We start from the raw sequence: 13,634 nt of genomic DNA on the forward strand, positions 1-13,634 counted from the left end.
GAATCTGTGCTCATCAGGTTTGGACTCTGTCCTGCAGAGACGAAGCAGTGCAGCAGGCCGCGGCCTCTCTGGTTATCGGGCTATGAGAACGCTGACATGACCTGAGGAGTTTCCATGAGAGCCAGCGTCCTGTTTACTCCTCAGTAAATAATCTTGAGAGGGCGATTTCAACAAACATTTATACATTTACGCTGCAGACTATCTGTGAGCTCAACCCTTCATCCTGAAGCAGCAGTTTCACGTGAACACAGCCAGAGTAAAGGGACGCAGCCGAGCTCACGCGGTTTTTAGCCCGATTTGCCGCTCGGCGACAGTCAGGCTGTGATCGGGAGTAAATTGGCGGTCACCAGTCGTTATGCGTGAACTCGCGACGCAGGTTACGCCAAATATCTGGAGGAGTCGACCGACACATCCAGCCAATGAGATACTCAATCAATAATTTAATCTACTTCATCAGGATTTTCAGTATTTGTATCAAGTAGCTAATGAAAGTAGAAACTGATCTACAGCTGCTGTTCACTGGGTGTCAGCAAATAATCAATACTGAAGGACTCTGATCGGGATGTGGACCTCTCAAGAACAGGTGTCGATGGAGTACCTTTTCTGTTGTGGTGTCACGCGGCGTGTAGGACCTGCAGCGGTCTTGTTAAATATTGTTATGGAGACTGAAATTAATGTGGAGCTGTGATCAGTCCTGTTTGCAGTAATGAGCTGTTTTCTGTACGGAGCTGCGGGTCCGTTCGAAGCCTGCAGCACAGACAGACAGACGGACAGACGGTCAGTGTCTCTGAGGTTATACGGAAGTTGTTCCTGCTGCAGACGGATTTGTCCCCCAGCTGTTTCTCATGTGGTGGTTTTGTCTCCTGAGTCTTTTTCTTTCTGTCTCTTCAGATGAACTTTGTCCTCCTAAGTCTTCTCTCTGTGTTGTAATCCTGTTTTCATCCCACACAAACATTTCAGCCCGAGTTCGAACTCCCACAACTGTGTTAGCAAGACGGTGAAGAGAGAGTGTGTGTGTGTGTGTGTGTGTGTGTGTGTGTTCAAGATGTAAACACTGCACTTCCTTGTTGGCTTTAGATGTCATCAGCCATGGATCAATGCCAACATTGGCTCTCAGCCAATCAGAATGTCGATGTGTAACAATGTCGCACACGGTAATGATCTGCCTGCGTCCGAGTAAAGTTTAAATCCTCCTCCAGATTTGATGATGATGGAAGCGACTGCAGAGACGCCCTCAGCTGGTTTCCTGTTCACAGGAAGCTGGACGGCTCGTTTCATCACTGAAATAAGGTCACCTGAGGTCACCGGCGATGAAGACGAGTCTGTTAACTCAGTGGTGGACAGCTTGTACTTGAGTATTTTCTTTTCATGCCCCTTTCTCCTTCTGCTCCACCTCAGAGGGAGATCTTGTACTTTTTACTTCAAAACAATCAGTCGATTACTGGAGGAAATAATCAGCAGGTTGATCCAGAATGAGAAGACCGGTTCAGAGTGAGCAGCAGCGTCCTGCTGGTGATGAGATGGATGATAATACGACACTTTTCATTCTGCATTGAGTACTTTTACTTTGCTAAAGTAACTTTTCAGGACCTTTTACTTGTAACAGAGTACTTTTACAGCGAGGTATTATTAAAGTATCTGAATACTGAGTGTGAGAGAGCGAGTTTTCCCCAGTACAGTCTGGAGTCTGACCAGTCGAGCTCTGACGTCCCATAATTCCACAGCGCAGAGCGGTGACGGTGATTCATAGTTCAACCTGTGACTTCCTGTTACTGTGATCGCCACGGTTACTCACTGTGTGGTTACTGCTGTTTTGTTTTTCCTCGGGAACTGTTTACATTCGTTCTTCACTTCCTCATTCGGTCCGGTTTATTTGCGTCCGATTGGACGTCACGTGAGCGACGCTGCTGTTGGCGGCAGGAACGTGGAGTGGATTTCTTCTCCTGGTCCTCTTGCTTTTCGTTCTGGATGAACTCGTTGAAACTGCAGAACTTTTAAATCGCTCACCGTCTCCTCTGAAACACAGAATGAGTCAGGGGTCCTGACCTCTGATGGAAACAAACAGGAAATGGTTTCAGTCCTTTCTGAAGGCCCCCACAACCCCCACAGGCCTCTCCTTGTTTAGGAGCTTCCTCTGGGGGGCTTCGTCAGTGCCGGTCTTAACACGTCCCCCCCCGTTTGTCAGCCCTGTGGTTTACAGGTGCCGGGGCTGGATCAGCTAAAGGTGGGGCCAGTGCCGTTCTGGATCTGGCCTCTGGCCTTGTTGCTTCTCTCTCTAACAGACGGTCTTTGTCCACCTTTTATTCTGGTGGTAAAGTGACTTCCTGTTCCTCCTCTGCTTCCTGTGTTTCAGAGAAGCTGTACAACTCTCAGGGTCCAGAGCTCAGGCGGTCCCTCTTCTCTCTCAAACAGCTCTTCCAGGTAAAACACACCCTCTCAACAGCAGCTGGTTTATCTCTAAATGCAGGACACAGGTGATGAAGAAGAAGCAGCTCGTACTGGTTCATCCTGTCCTGTCTGACAGACTCCTGTCTTTTGTCTGCAGGATGATAAAGACCTGGTTCCAGAGTTCGTGGCCTCTGAAGGTTTGACCTGTTTCATTAAAGTTGGAGCGGAGGCCGACCACAACTACCAGAACTACATCCTGAGAGGTGAGACCGAGTGACCTGCTGCCAGCCATCAGCACAGACGTGACGGACGTGTATTTGATGTACTTGTACTGTATTTTTATACGAGTAATATTCATACTGTTTGAAATAAAGTGCTTCGTAGTAGTTTCAGTTTTGTGCAAAAGGAATTAAAGGTCCGTCCCAAATAGAGGCAGGGTCAATGCAGGATTTTAGCAAATAAAAGCTATTAAAAGTTTTACTTGCTTCATGTATGTTACTAAATTAACGTTTCATCATTCAAGAAAGCAGATTAGTGGCAGTAACGTCCCCAGTAAAAGAAACTGAATCACGCTGTATCAGTGTGAGAGCCAGGCGTCTGTCAGAAAGTGGATCCACTGTGGGGAATCACTCTTTCAGTTCTGTCATTTTACAAATGAACTATCTCCATGTCAACGCCACTTTGCAAAGCAAATCCTTGATGGAATTTGGCTGCTGCCTGTCCTACATCATGCAGCAGTGACCTCCATGACGTATATCAACACCTTTTGTCCAGGTGAGGTTCAGCTTTGCCGTTAAGTCCGTCTGAAATCCCAGGTCCGGTAGCCACGCCTCATCGGACAGGCGCTCCTCATTCCTCACTGACACAAAAGTCCGCAAATCTCTGCCCCCGGACATCAGCGTGGAGAATCAGCTCTCAGTAAGCGGCATCGAGTGAATAAGCGACTCCACGACCTTCCCAGCCAATTACACAGTGATAATTCACAAAGTCTGGAAAAGCAGGATCATTGTGGGTAGTGATTCCCAAGCAGGGGTTTGCGGCCCCCAGGGGCGTCATGGAAAGGCTGTGGAATAGATCAGCTGAAGAAAATAGAAATTATGATTTGGAAAATGAACACTGACTGACTGACTGCACTCTGTCCCACCAGCCCGAGTCACCTGGACACAGGTGGGACTCCAATGCTCAGTGTCTTTTACCTTTGGACCGGATTAATGTTTACTACGTTCAGCTTCTGCAGCTCAAAGTCACAGGAACCAAAGTTCCTGAAAACCTAGAGCGGGAGAGCCCAGGTCCAGCAGGGAGGGCCCAGGTCCAGCAGGGAGGGCCCAGGTCCAGCAGGGAGGGCCCAGGTCCAGCAGGGAGGGCCCAGGTCCAGCAGGTCACCTGACCGTTAACACAAGTGGACAGTTTTAATTAGCTGAAACAGCCACAGTCCTGAGACCAGCCCGCAGACCAGCAGAGGCTTCCAGACTCGGGGCCCCTGGTCCCCCTGATGATGGAAACACAGAGCTGCAGCTTCACACGTCCAACAAACCCACAGAGCTGAGTCAGCGCTGCAGATTATAGGCTGCTGTGGAGCTGCTGGAGCCGTCTGTGGAAACCTGAACACTGACCTGTCTGTCTCTCTGTCTGTCCCTCTCTGTCTGTCTCTCTGTCTGTCCCTCTCTGTCTGTCTGTCTCTGATCCTCTCTGTCTGTCTCTCTGTCTGTCTGTCTCTGATCCTCTCTGTCTGTCTCTCTGTCTGTCTGTCTCTGATCCTCTCTGTCTGTCTCTCTGTCTGTCTGTCTCTGATCCTCTCTGTCTGTCTCTCTGTCTGTCTGTCTGTCTGTCTCTGATCCTCTCTGTCTGTCTCTCTGTCTGTCTGTCTCTGATCCTCTCTGTCCCTGTCTGTCTGTCTCTCTGTCTGTCCCTCTCTGTCTGCCTGTCTGTCTGTCTCTGTCTGTCTCCCTCTCTGTCTGTCTCTGTCTGTCTCTGATCCTCTCTCTGTCTGTCTCTGTCTGTCTCTCTCTCTGTCTGTCTCTGTCTGTCTCTGTCTCCCTCCCTCTGTCTCTGTCTCCCTCCCTCTCTGTCTTTGTCTCTGTCTCCCTCTGTCTGTCTCTGTCTCCCTCCCTCTCTGTCTTTGTCTCTGTCTCCCTCTGTCTGTCTCTGATCCTCTCTCTGTCCCTCTGTGTCTCTCTCTGTCTCTGATCCTCTGTCTCTGTCTTTCTCTATCCCTGTCTCTGTCTGTCTGTCCCTCTCTGTCTGTCTCCCTGTCTGTCGGTTTCTCTCTGTCTTTGTCTGTCTCTCTCTCTGTGTCCCTCTCTGTTTGTCTGTCTGTCCCTCTCTCTCTGTCCCTCAGCTCTCAGTCAGATCATGCTGTTTGTGGACGGGATGAACGGAGTGATAAACCACAATGAGACGGTGCAGTGGCTCTACACGCTGACAGGAAGTCTGGTGAGTCCTCACAACAGCCGAACTCAGTGAACAAGATTAAAGCTGAAAATCGACCAATCGAGTCATTTCTGATCCATCAGACGAGTGTTTGGATTGGCTGATTCAGAGATCCTGATCAGCCGGTTTAGATTCACTCATGATGTTCTGAATAAACTAACGCAGCGTGTTTAAAGCAGCAGACAGAAACATTTAGAGCCTCCGTTTATATTCACCATAAAGTTTGACCCATCCACCACAGAAGAAGAAGTAGCTTCTACACCTGAAACCCTAAACGGGTGGTGTCTTCTGACCGTCCTGCAAAACATTCTGTCCAAACACGAGTTGTCGTTCAGGGCTGGGTGTGAAAGAGTTAACCCCCCAGCCTGATAAAGTCTTAAAGTTTCAGATGAGTCAGAGCAGGTTTAAACCTCCGAGTGGAGCTGTGGCGCCACCTGGTGGACGATACTGAGCGTCTCTCTCTCTCTCTGCAGTCCCGTCTGCTGGTGAAGACGTCTCTGAAGCTGCTCATCGTCTTCGTGGAATATTCAGAGTCCAACAGTCCTCTGCTCATCAGCGCCGTCAACACAGTGGACGGAAGGAGAGGTACTCACTCACTCACTCACTCACTCACTCACTCACACGCTGTAAATGAATCTGGAATAATAAAAAAACAGACAATGACCCTTTTTAAGAATCAGACTTCCCCCAAGATGTCCGAACAGTAAAAGACATTTGGTTAAACATATTGAAGGTGCAAAATCCATCCTCCTTCAGTCGGAGGAGAACATCTGCAGAGCTGTTCAGCTTTTCTAAAACTACATGAAAAGAAACTGAGAAGCGTTTCAGTGTGAATCGCATCATTTCTAGGTGGAGCTGTAGAATCCGCTTCCTGCCGGCTGCCGTCGGGTCTTCGATATGAAACAACCGTCTTGGTGTTTTCTTGTTGATTTCTTAGATATTTTAGAAATTGGTCTTGTTGGTGCTGGAACTCTTTCTTGCTTTCTTTCAAGTAACCTGAAGTTTGGGGACCTAAACATGCTCGAAAACTCACCAAACTCTGCACATAATTCAGATGCGGCGAAAATTTTTTTTTGTATTTTATGGGTTTCGCACATGGGCGTGGCAAAATGGCTCGCTAGCGCCCCCTGCAGAGCAGCCCCCGGACAAAGTTTCACCTACGTGTACGCAATTTCTGTGGCACGTGTATCCCGTCCAGACGCACAAAAAAGCCTTCTGGAACCATTGCCTAAACCCAACAGGAAGTCAGCCATTTTGGATTTAATGGTCAACACGTGATCATTTTTGGATGATTTACACACTCCGTACTTTAACAAACTCCTTCTAGAGAACTAGTCTGACCGACTTCAGATTTTTGGCTGTCTAGTCTAATCCCAGTGACGATTAAAAGTTGTACAAACGGTGAGTTTTCGTGAAACGCCGTGCCCGTGGCGTGGCGTCCAAAATCGGTGATGCGCCCTGAAAGAAGAAGTTGTTTTAACTTCAGTGTGCATGCTCACATCTGCACCAAACTTTACGTGCTTGATAACAGTCCCGCCCCGAACACATCTTCATGTTCATTTGTAGTCGTAGCGCCACAAAGGGGACACAGGAAGTGATGATTACAGCAGACTGTGACCAACTTTAGGAGCTGGTTTCACTGTGTGTGTGTGTGTGTGTGTGTGTGTGTGTTGTAGGTGAGAAGCCGTGGAGTTACGTGATGGAGGTCCTGCATGAGAGAAACGGCTCCGACACAGAGCTCCTGATGTTCACCATGACGCTCATCAACAAGGTAAACGGGCCGTGGGAGGCGGGAGGCGACGGTCCACGGAGGATTGATGATTCAATTCAAGAGCTTTATTTGTCCCAGAGGGGCGATTTTAGTTTTGCCGCAGTAGCAAAGAATTTGACATCCAGTACATGACGACAAAGACGACAACATCGATTAAAAATACAGGGTCAGACATCTGGGTAAATAAATACCACAACATTTAAAAAGTTTAAGTTCATGTGTGCCTTATGTGCAGCCGTTCCCTGTTCTTTACAGAGTTAAGCAGAGAGCAGAGGAGGGTGATCTGCCCACTGGAAACTTGGCTAGAGAGACTTTTCTTACTCGGCATGTCTGTGTTTAGTTCAAAGTTCAGCTTGTTATTGATGAGGATTCCCAGATATTTATACGACGTCTAAAATCAACGCACCTCCTTCGTCTTTCTAACACTGAAATCTAAAAAGCTTCAAAACAGTAATATCTTCTTCCTTGATTTGTCATTCAGTCCAACAGCATTGTTGTATCTCCTGGTGTAACTAACATATCAGCAGACATGTTAGTTATCAGAGGACTGAGCTCGCAGAGCAGCGCTGTGTTTATTTGTCTGGGAACTCGACTCAGCAGGGACCAGAGGTCTCTGGTGCTTGGGCGTTCCTAAGGGTCGGTCTACTTGCTGGAGTATTGACTTGGTTTCATTTCATAGGAGTCTTTGATTATTTTCCAGCTATTAGTCAGACCCCGTGTTTTTCCAGGGAAACGGCTACAATATAAACTTGATTGGATGTTTTGTTTTGTTGGTACCTGTTGTATGAGTGCAGTGTGTTTCACTGTCACTTCCACACGCACCTCGATCCTGATTACATCACTGTCAATAAGGACGGAGAAGTAAACGGACATTCAACAAGGTACCAGCTAGTAGAAATACTTTTGAGGTACTTCATGTGACTGAATGGCGTCACACAGGCTGATCGCATGATTAGTTAAAACAAACCTTGTGTGTCAGACTTTAGCGGTGCTCCCGGACCAGGACTCGTTCTACGATGTGACAGACAGTCTGGAGCAGTTGGGGATGGAGACGGTCATCCACAAACACATGAAGAACAAGGGGACGGAGGCAGACCTGCGAGCGCAGTTCACCATCTACGAGGTAACGGCAGCCGCAGTAAGACGGGAAGCAGGAACCTGGTTTGAGTTTTGTAAAATAACGTGTGTGTGTGTGTGTGTGTGTGTGTGTTTGCAGGCAGCTCTGAGGTATGAGGACGGCGAGATGGACGACTCGTCCCCTCACATCCGCAAAGAGAGAAGAAAGCTGGCCACCGGAGAGCAGGAGGGACGAAAGGGCCGCCGCTCGTCCAGCCAAAACCTCCCCGACCTCCTGTCCTCCTCTGCAGGCTCCTCCCCCACTACTCCTACCGTCCCCTCCCTCATCACTCCTGCCGTCCTCTCCCCCACCCCTCCTGCCGTCCTCTCCCCCACCCCTCCTGCCGTTCTCTCCCCCTCCACCGCCAACATCCCCCTCTCCCCCGCCCTCTCCTCTGCCTCCTCCCCCAGCCCCACGGCGATGTTAGGTAGCAGGTCCTCGTCCCCGCTGACCTCTGACCCCGGCAGTCCTGCTTCCAGTCCATCTGGATCCCAGAGAGGGTCTCCCCTGCCCCCCCTCACAGCCCCCAACGGTACCATGACCACGGAGCAGGAACCAAAGAAACCATCCAGCGCGTAAGTTTACTCCGTTTTTACTTTTTTATCTTGTCTCATATTCACCTGCCAACAGGATGGGACTGTGTTGGGAGGGCGGTTAGCGATTACCCAGCTGTCTTTGGGTGTAACGTACGTGGTCTGTGGAGGAAGCACAGAAGTGAAGCTGAAGATGAAGCTCAGTCAGCTTCAGAACACGTCTCCTCCTGCAGACGAGAAACTTTCTAAAAAGCTCAAAACAGGAAGTGAGCAGAGTCAATGCCCCCCGGTGTTGGGGTCACTGGTCGCCCTCTTCAGCCGCTCTGAGCTTTACCAAGTTTAGGCCAACGGCCTGAGGAGGGAACGTGTTTTATTTGGAAAGAGCTTTTCTCTGAGTTCAAGCAGCAGGAATGTTTGTCCTCAGCGGCACACGGAAAGCATTTCTGCTCATGTTTGGTTTCTGCAGAAACAGTTCTTCTCCAGCCGGCGTCTCTTCCACAGTTGCACTCGTTTAGAGGCAGAGTTCAGGCGAAACATTAATACTGCTACAGTCAAACTGCTGCTGCGCTTCATTAATGCATCCTCTCACAAATGTGGGTTTATGCTCAACAAACAAACAGCATATTGATCCTTTCACAGCTTTGGGATCAGGGTTGGGCTTTGACAGACTTGAGTCCTGAATCCATTCAAATCTCGGATGGATGGAAAGTGAAGTACTTAAGTACAGTGTTGAGGTACTTACAAGTATAAAGTCGCATAAAATGGAAATACCGTTGTACTTCTACTTCACTACAATCCAGAGATTTAGTTACTTTTCAAATTAAGATTTTACAAACAAAACTTTAGAAAACATCATCCATGGTTCAAAAAGATCAAACTGCCAAATGTGAAGTACTGCTTACATATTAAAACATTAATAATAATAATAAGAAATACAAATATAATAACACTGAGCTACTCTGCATTGTAAGTACTTTTACTGCTTTTAAATACGCTTCCTTGCTGATTCTTCTGTACTTTTACTTAAGTCACTTCCACCTCTGAAAATTTAGTGGCAACTTCTTTAAATAGCTCTCACGCTGAAGAAGAAATCTATAAATCTATAAAACCTGTTTAATTTTGATTTGTTGCTGATGACTACAGCATGTTATTTGTGGGCGTCGACGTGATGTTGATGATTAGATTCCGAGCTGAAACGATCAAAATCAATTAATTAATCTGGTAATCCATGAGAAATTGTTTAAGGCAGAAATACTGAACATTTGAGGGTTCCAGCTTCTCCAGTTCGACGTCTTCATTGTAGTTTATTTTCTGAAATTAAAGATCGAAGGACTAATCCAATCAGAGAGATACGAGTGGATAAAAATAATTGTTAGCTAGCAGCTCTAATTCCATGAGAGGAACACTTTGGGCTCGCTGCATGTCTGTCTGGTTCTGGTTCTGTTCTTCTTTCGGGTGGTGTTGGTTCACTGTCTCTGATATAATCACTGGTGTTTCCCTGCCTCTCTCTCTCTCTGTCTCTCTCTCCCTCGCCGTCTCTCTGCTGTGCTGCGTCTCGACCACTAGGAGTCGCTCTTTCCTCAGCCACCACATGTCAGCTCTAGGTCTGAGCAGGAGGTCCAGGCTCTTCTCCAAAGCCAGCTCCATCTCCGAGGAGCCTTCAGCCACCCGCAGGTCTGTAACACAGAGAATCTGACCCCAGACCTGCTCACAGGACCTTTCTGCTCCTGTTGGTGTCCTACAGGCTGCAGAGAGCATTACAGTCCCCCTCTTAAAGACTCGGACAGTCCAGGTCTGGTGCTGTGCAATCCTGGCTGCAGAGCGCTCACAATGACGTTACACGGACACATAGGGAGGGTTGGCTGTCCACATACTTTTGGCCATGCAGGGTTTAAGCATCAGGGGGGAAGTTAATATCATTAACAACAGAATTTAACTGTTTCACTAATGAACCACTGAGACATTCAGGGGGCTGAGGAGGTGACCTCTGACCTCGCTGCAGAAAGGGGTTATATCTTTGACAGCCTAGAGTATGTGGAGACACACACACACACACACACACACACACACACACACACACACACACACACACACACACACAGCAGTGGAATGAACTGGCAGAAAACAATGTTTGGAAACCAGAGTGTGTACTCTCCATTCTTGGCTTCACTCTGTGTGTGTGTGTGTGTGTGTTGCAGCTCGTCCTCAGACCTCTCTCACCAAGAGAACTCGTCCCAGTTGAACCCGGAGCAGCCTGACAACAAGACGGAGACTAAAACCAGTTTCAAGTAAGTGGAGCAGATGAGCTGGACTGTACTGGGATGTGAGGTAACACAGCAATGGCAACCACGATGCTACAGGTTCACTGCAAGTCTTTATTTTTATCAAGAGATTGTTGGATCGTTGTCACTGATATCGTACTGTACGGTCGGCTGCGTGTGTCTGATGTCGGACTGTACGGTCGGCTGAGTGAGTGTGATGGTGTGTCTGATGGCGGACTGTACGGTCGGCTGCGTGTGTCTGATGTCGGACTGTACGGTCGGCGGAGTGTGGTCTGTGTCGGACTGTACGGTCGGCTGCGTGTGCTGATGGCGGACTGTACGGGGCTGCGTGTGTCTGATGGCGATGTACGGACGGCTGGGTGTGTGGGGATGTACGGCCGGCCGCGTGTGTCTGATGGCGGACTGTACGGTCGGCTGAGTGTGTCTGATGGTGTGTCTGATGGCGGACTGTACGGTCGGCTGAGTGTGTCTGATGGTGTGTCTGATGGCGGACTGTACGGCCGCGTGTGTCTGATGGCGGACTGTACGGCCGGCCGCGTGTGTCTGATGGCGGACTGTACGGCCGGCCGCGTGTGTCTGATGGCGGACTGTACGGCCGGCCGCGTGTGTCTGATGGCGGACTGTACGGTCGGCTGCGTGTGTCTGATGGTGTGTCTGATGGTGTGTCTGATGGTGTGTCTGATGTCGGACTGTACGGCGGTGCGTGTGTCTGATGGTGTGTCTGATGGTGTGTCTGATGTCGGACTGTACAGTCGGCCGCGGGTGTCTGATGGTGTGTCTGATGGTGTGCCTGATGTCGGACTGTACAGTCGGCCGCGTGTGTCTGATGGTGTGTCTGGACTGTACGGTCGGCTGCGTGTGTCTGATGGCGGACTGTACGGCCGGCTGCGTGTGTATGGTGTGTCTGATGGTGTGTCTGATGGTGTGTCGATGTCGGACGTACGGTCGGCTGCGTGTGTCTGATGGTGTGTCTGATGGTGTGTTCTGATGTCGGACTGTACAGTCGGCGAGTGTGGTCTGATGGTGTGTCTGATGTCGGACTGTACGGTCGGCTGCGTGTGTTGATGGCGGAAGTACGGCCGGCGCGTGTGTCTGATGGTGTGTCTGATGGCGGACTGTACGGCCGGCCGCGTGTGTCTGATGGTGTGTCTGATGGCGGACTGTACGGCCGGCTGCGTGTGTCTGATGGCGGACTGTACGGCCGGCCGCGTGTGTCTGATGGCGGACTGTAGGCGGCCGCGTGTGTCTGATGGCGGACTGTACGGCCGCGAGCGTGTGTCTGATGGCGGACTGTACGGCCGGCCGCGTGTGTCTGATGGCGGACTGTACGGCCGGCCACGTGTGCGGACTGTACGGCCGGCCGCGTGTGTCTGATGGCGGACTGTACGGCCGGACGCGTGTGCGGACTGTACGGCCGGCCGTGTGCGGACTGTACGGCCGGCCGCGTGAGCGGACTGTACGGCCAGCCGCGTGAGCGGATGTACGGCCGGCCGCGTGTGTCTGATGGCGGACTGTACGGCCGGCCGCGTGTGTCTGATGGCGGACTGTACGGCCGGCCGCGTGTGTCTGATGGCGGACTGTACGGCGGCCGCGTGTGGGACTGTACGGCCGGCCGCGTGTGTCTGATGGCGGACTGTACGGTCGGCCGCGTGTGTCTGATGGCGGACTGTACGGTCGGCCGCGTGTGTCTGATGGTGTGTCTGATGGTGTGTCTGATGTCGGACTGTACGGTCGGCCGCGTGTGTCTGATGGCGGACTGTACGGTCGGCCGGTGGTCTGATGGCGGACTGTACGGGCCGCGGTGTGTCTGATGGCGGACTGTACGGTCGCCGCGTGTGTCTCTGGCGGACTGTACGGCCGGCCGCGTGTGTCTGATGGCGGACTGTACGGTCGGCCGCGTGTGTCTGATGGCGGACTGTACGGTCGGCCGCGTGTGTCTGATGGTGTCTGATGGCGGACTGTACGGCCGGCCGCGTGGTCTGATGGTGTGTCTGATGGCGGACTGTACGGCCGCCGCGTGTGTCTGATGGCGGACTGTACGGTCGGCGCGTGTGTCGATGGTGTGTCTGATGGTGTGTCTGATGTCGGACTGTACGGTCGGCCGCGTGTGTCTGATGGCGGACTGTACGGTCGGCCGCGTGTGTCTGATGGTGTGTCTGATGGCGGACTGTACGGTCGGCCGCGTGTGTCTGATGGTGTGTCTGATGGCGGACTGTACGGTCGGCCGCGTGTGTCTGATGGCGGACTGTACGGTCGGCCGCGTGTGTCTGATGGCGGACTGTACGGTCGCCGCGTGTGTCTGATGGCGGACTGTACGGTCGGCCGCGTGTGTCTGATGGCGGACTGTACGGTCGGCCGCGTGTGTCTGATGGCGGACTGTACGGTCGGCCGCGTGTGTCTGATGGCGGACTGTACGGTCGGCCGCGTGTGTCTGATGGTGTGTCTGATGGCGGACTGTACGGTCGGCCGCGTGTGGTCTGATGGTGTTCTGATGGCGGACTGTACGGCCGGCCGCGTGTGTCTGATGGTGTGTTGATGGCGGACTGTACGGCCGCGGTGTGCGGACTGTACGCCGGCCGCGTGTGTCTGATGGCGGACTGTACGGCCGGCCGCGTGTGTCTGATGGCGGACTGTACGGTCGGCCGCGTGTGTCTGATGGTGTGTCTGATGGTGTGTCTGATGTCGGACTGTACGGTCGGCCGGGTGTGTCTGATGGCGGACTGTACGGTCGGCCGCGTGTGTCTGATGGTGTGTCTGATGGCGGACTGTACGGTCGGCCGCGTGTGTCTGATGGTGTGTCTGATGGCGGACTGTACGGTCGGCCGCGTGTGTCTGATGGCGGACTGTACGGTGGCCGCTGTGTCTGATGGGGACTGTACGGTCGGTCCGCGTGTGTCTGATGGCGGACTGTACGCAGTCTGATGTCGGACTGTACGGTCGGCCCCGTGTGTCTGATGGCGGACTGTACGGTCGGCCCCGTGTGTCTGATGGCGGACTGTACGGTCGGCCCGTGTGTCTGATGGCGGACTGTACGGTCGGCCCCGTGTGTCTGATGGCGGACTGTACGGTCGGCCCGTGTGTCTGATGGCGGACTGTACGGTCGGCCCCGTGTG

The 13,634-nt window shown here is 51.6% G+C and overlaps 1 protein-coding gene across 1 annotated transcript in view; it reads left to right on the forward strand.

Moving 5' to 3' along the window:
- Positions 1-2,353: 2,353 nt before the first annotated feature.
- Positions 2,354-13,634, forward strand: part of fhod1 (formin homology 2 domain containing 1) — a gene marked incomplete at its 5' end in the record, with an annotated part of 28,030 nt that continues 16,749 nt past the window's right edge. Inside the window, 9 exon segments of the mRNA XM_038700772.1 lie at positions 2,354-2,421; positions 2,546-2,651; positions 4,727-4,821; positions 5,292-5,403; positions 6,495-6,589; positions 7,569-7,712; positions 7,806-8,281; positions 9,806-9,913; positions 10,438-10,527. Of these exon segments, the coding sequence (XP_038556700.1) occupies positions 2,354-2,421; positions 2,546-2,651; positions 4,727-4,821; positions 5,292-5,403; positions 6,495-6,589; positions 7,569-7,712; positions 7,806-8,281; positions 9,806-9,913; positions 10,438-10,527 (1,294 nt within the window).

Source organism: Micropterus salmoides, unplaced genomic scaffold, assembly GCF_014851395.1.
Source record: "Micropterus salmoides isolate LMB-PRFRI ecotype aquatic unplaced genomic scaffold, ASM1485139v1 Ms_hic_scaffold_6, whole genome shotgun sequence".
Taxonomy (NCBI): domain Eukaryota; kingdom Metazoa; phylum Chordata; class Actinopteri; order Centrarchiformes; family Centrarchidae; genus Micropterus; species Micropterus salmoides.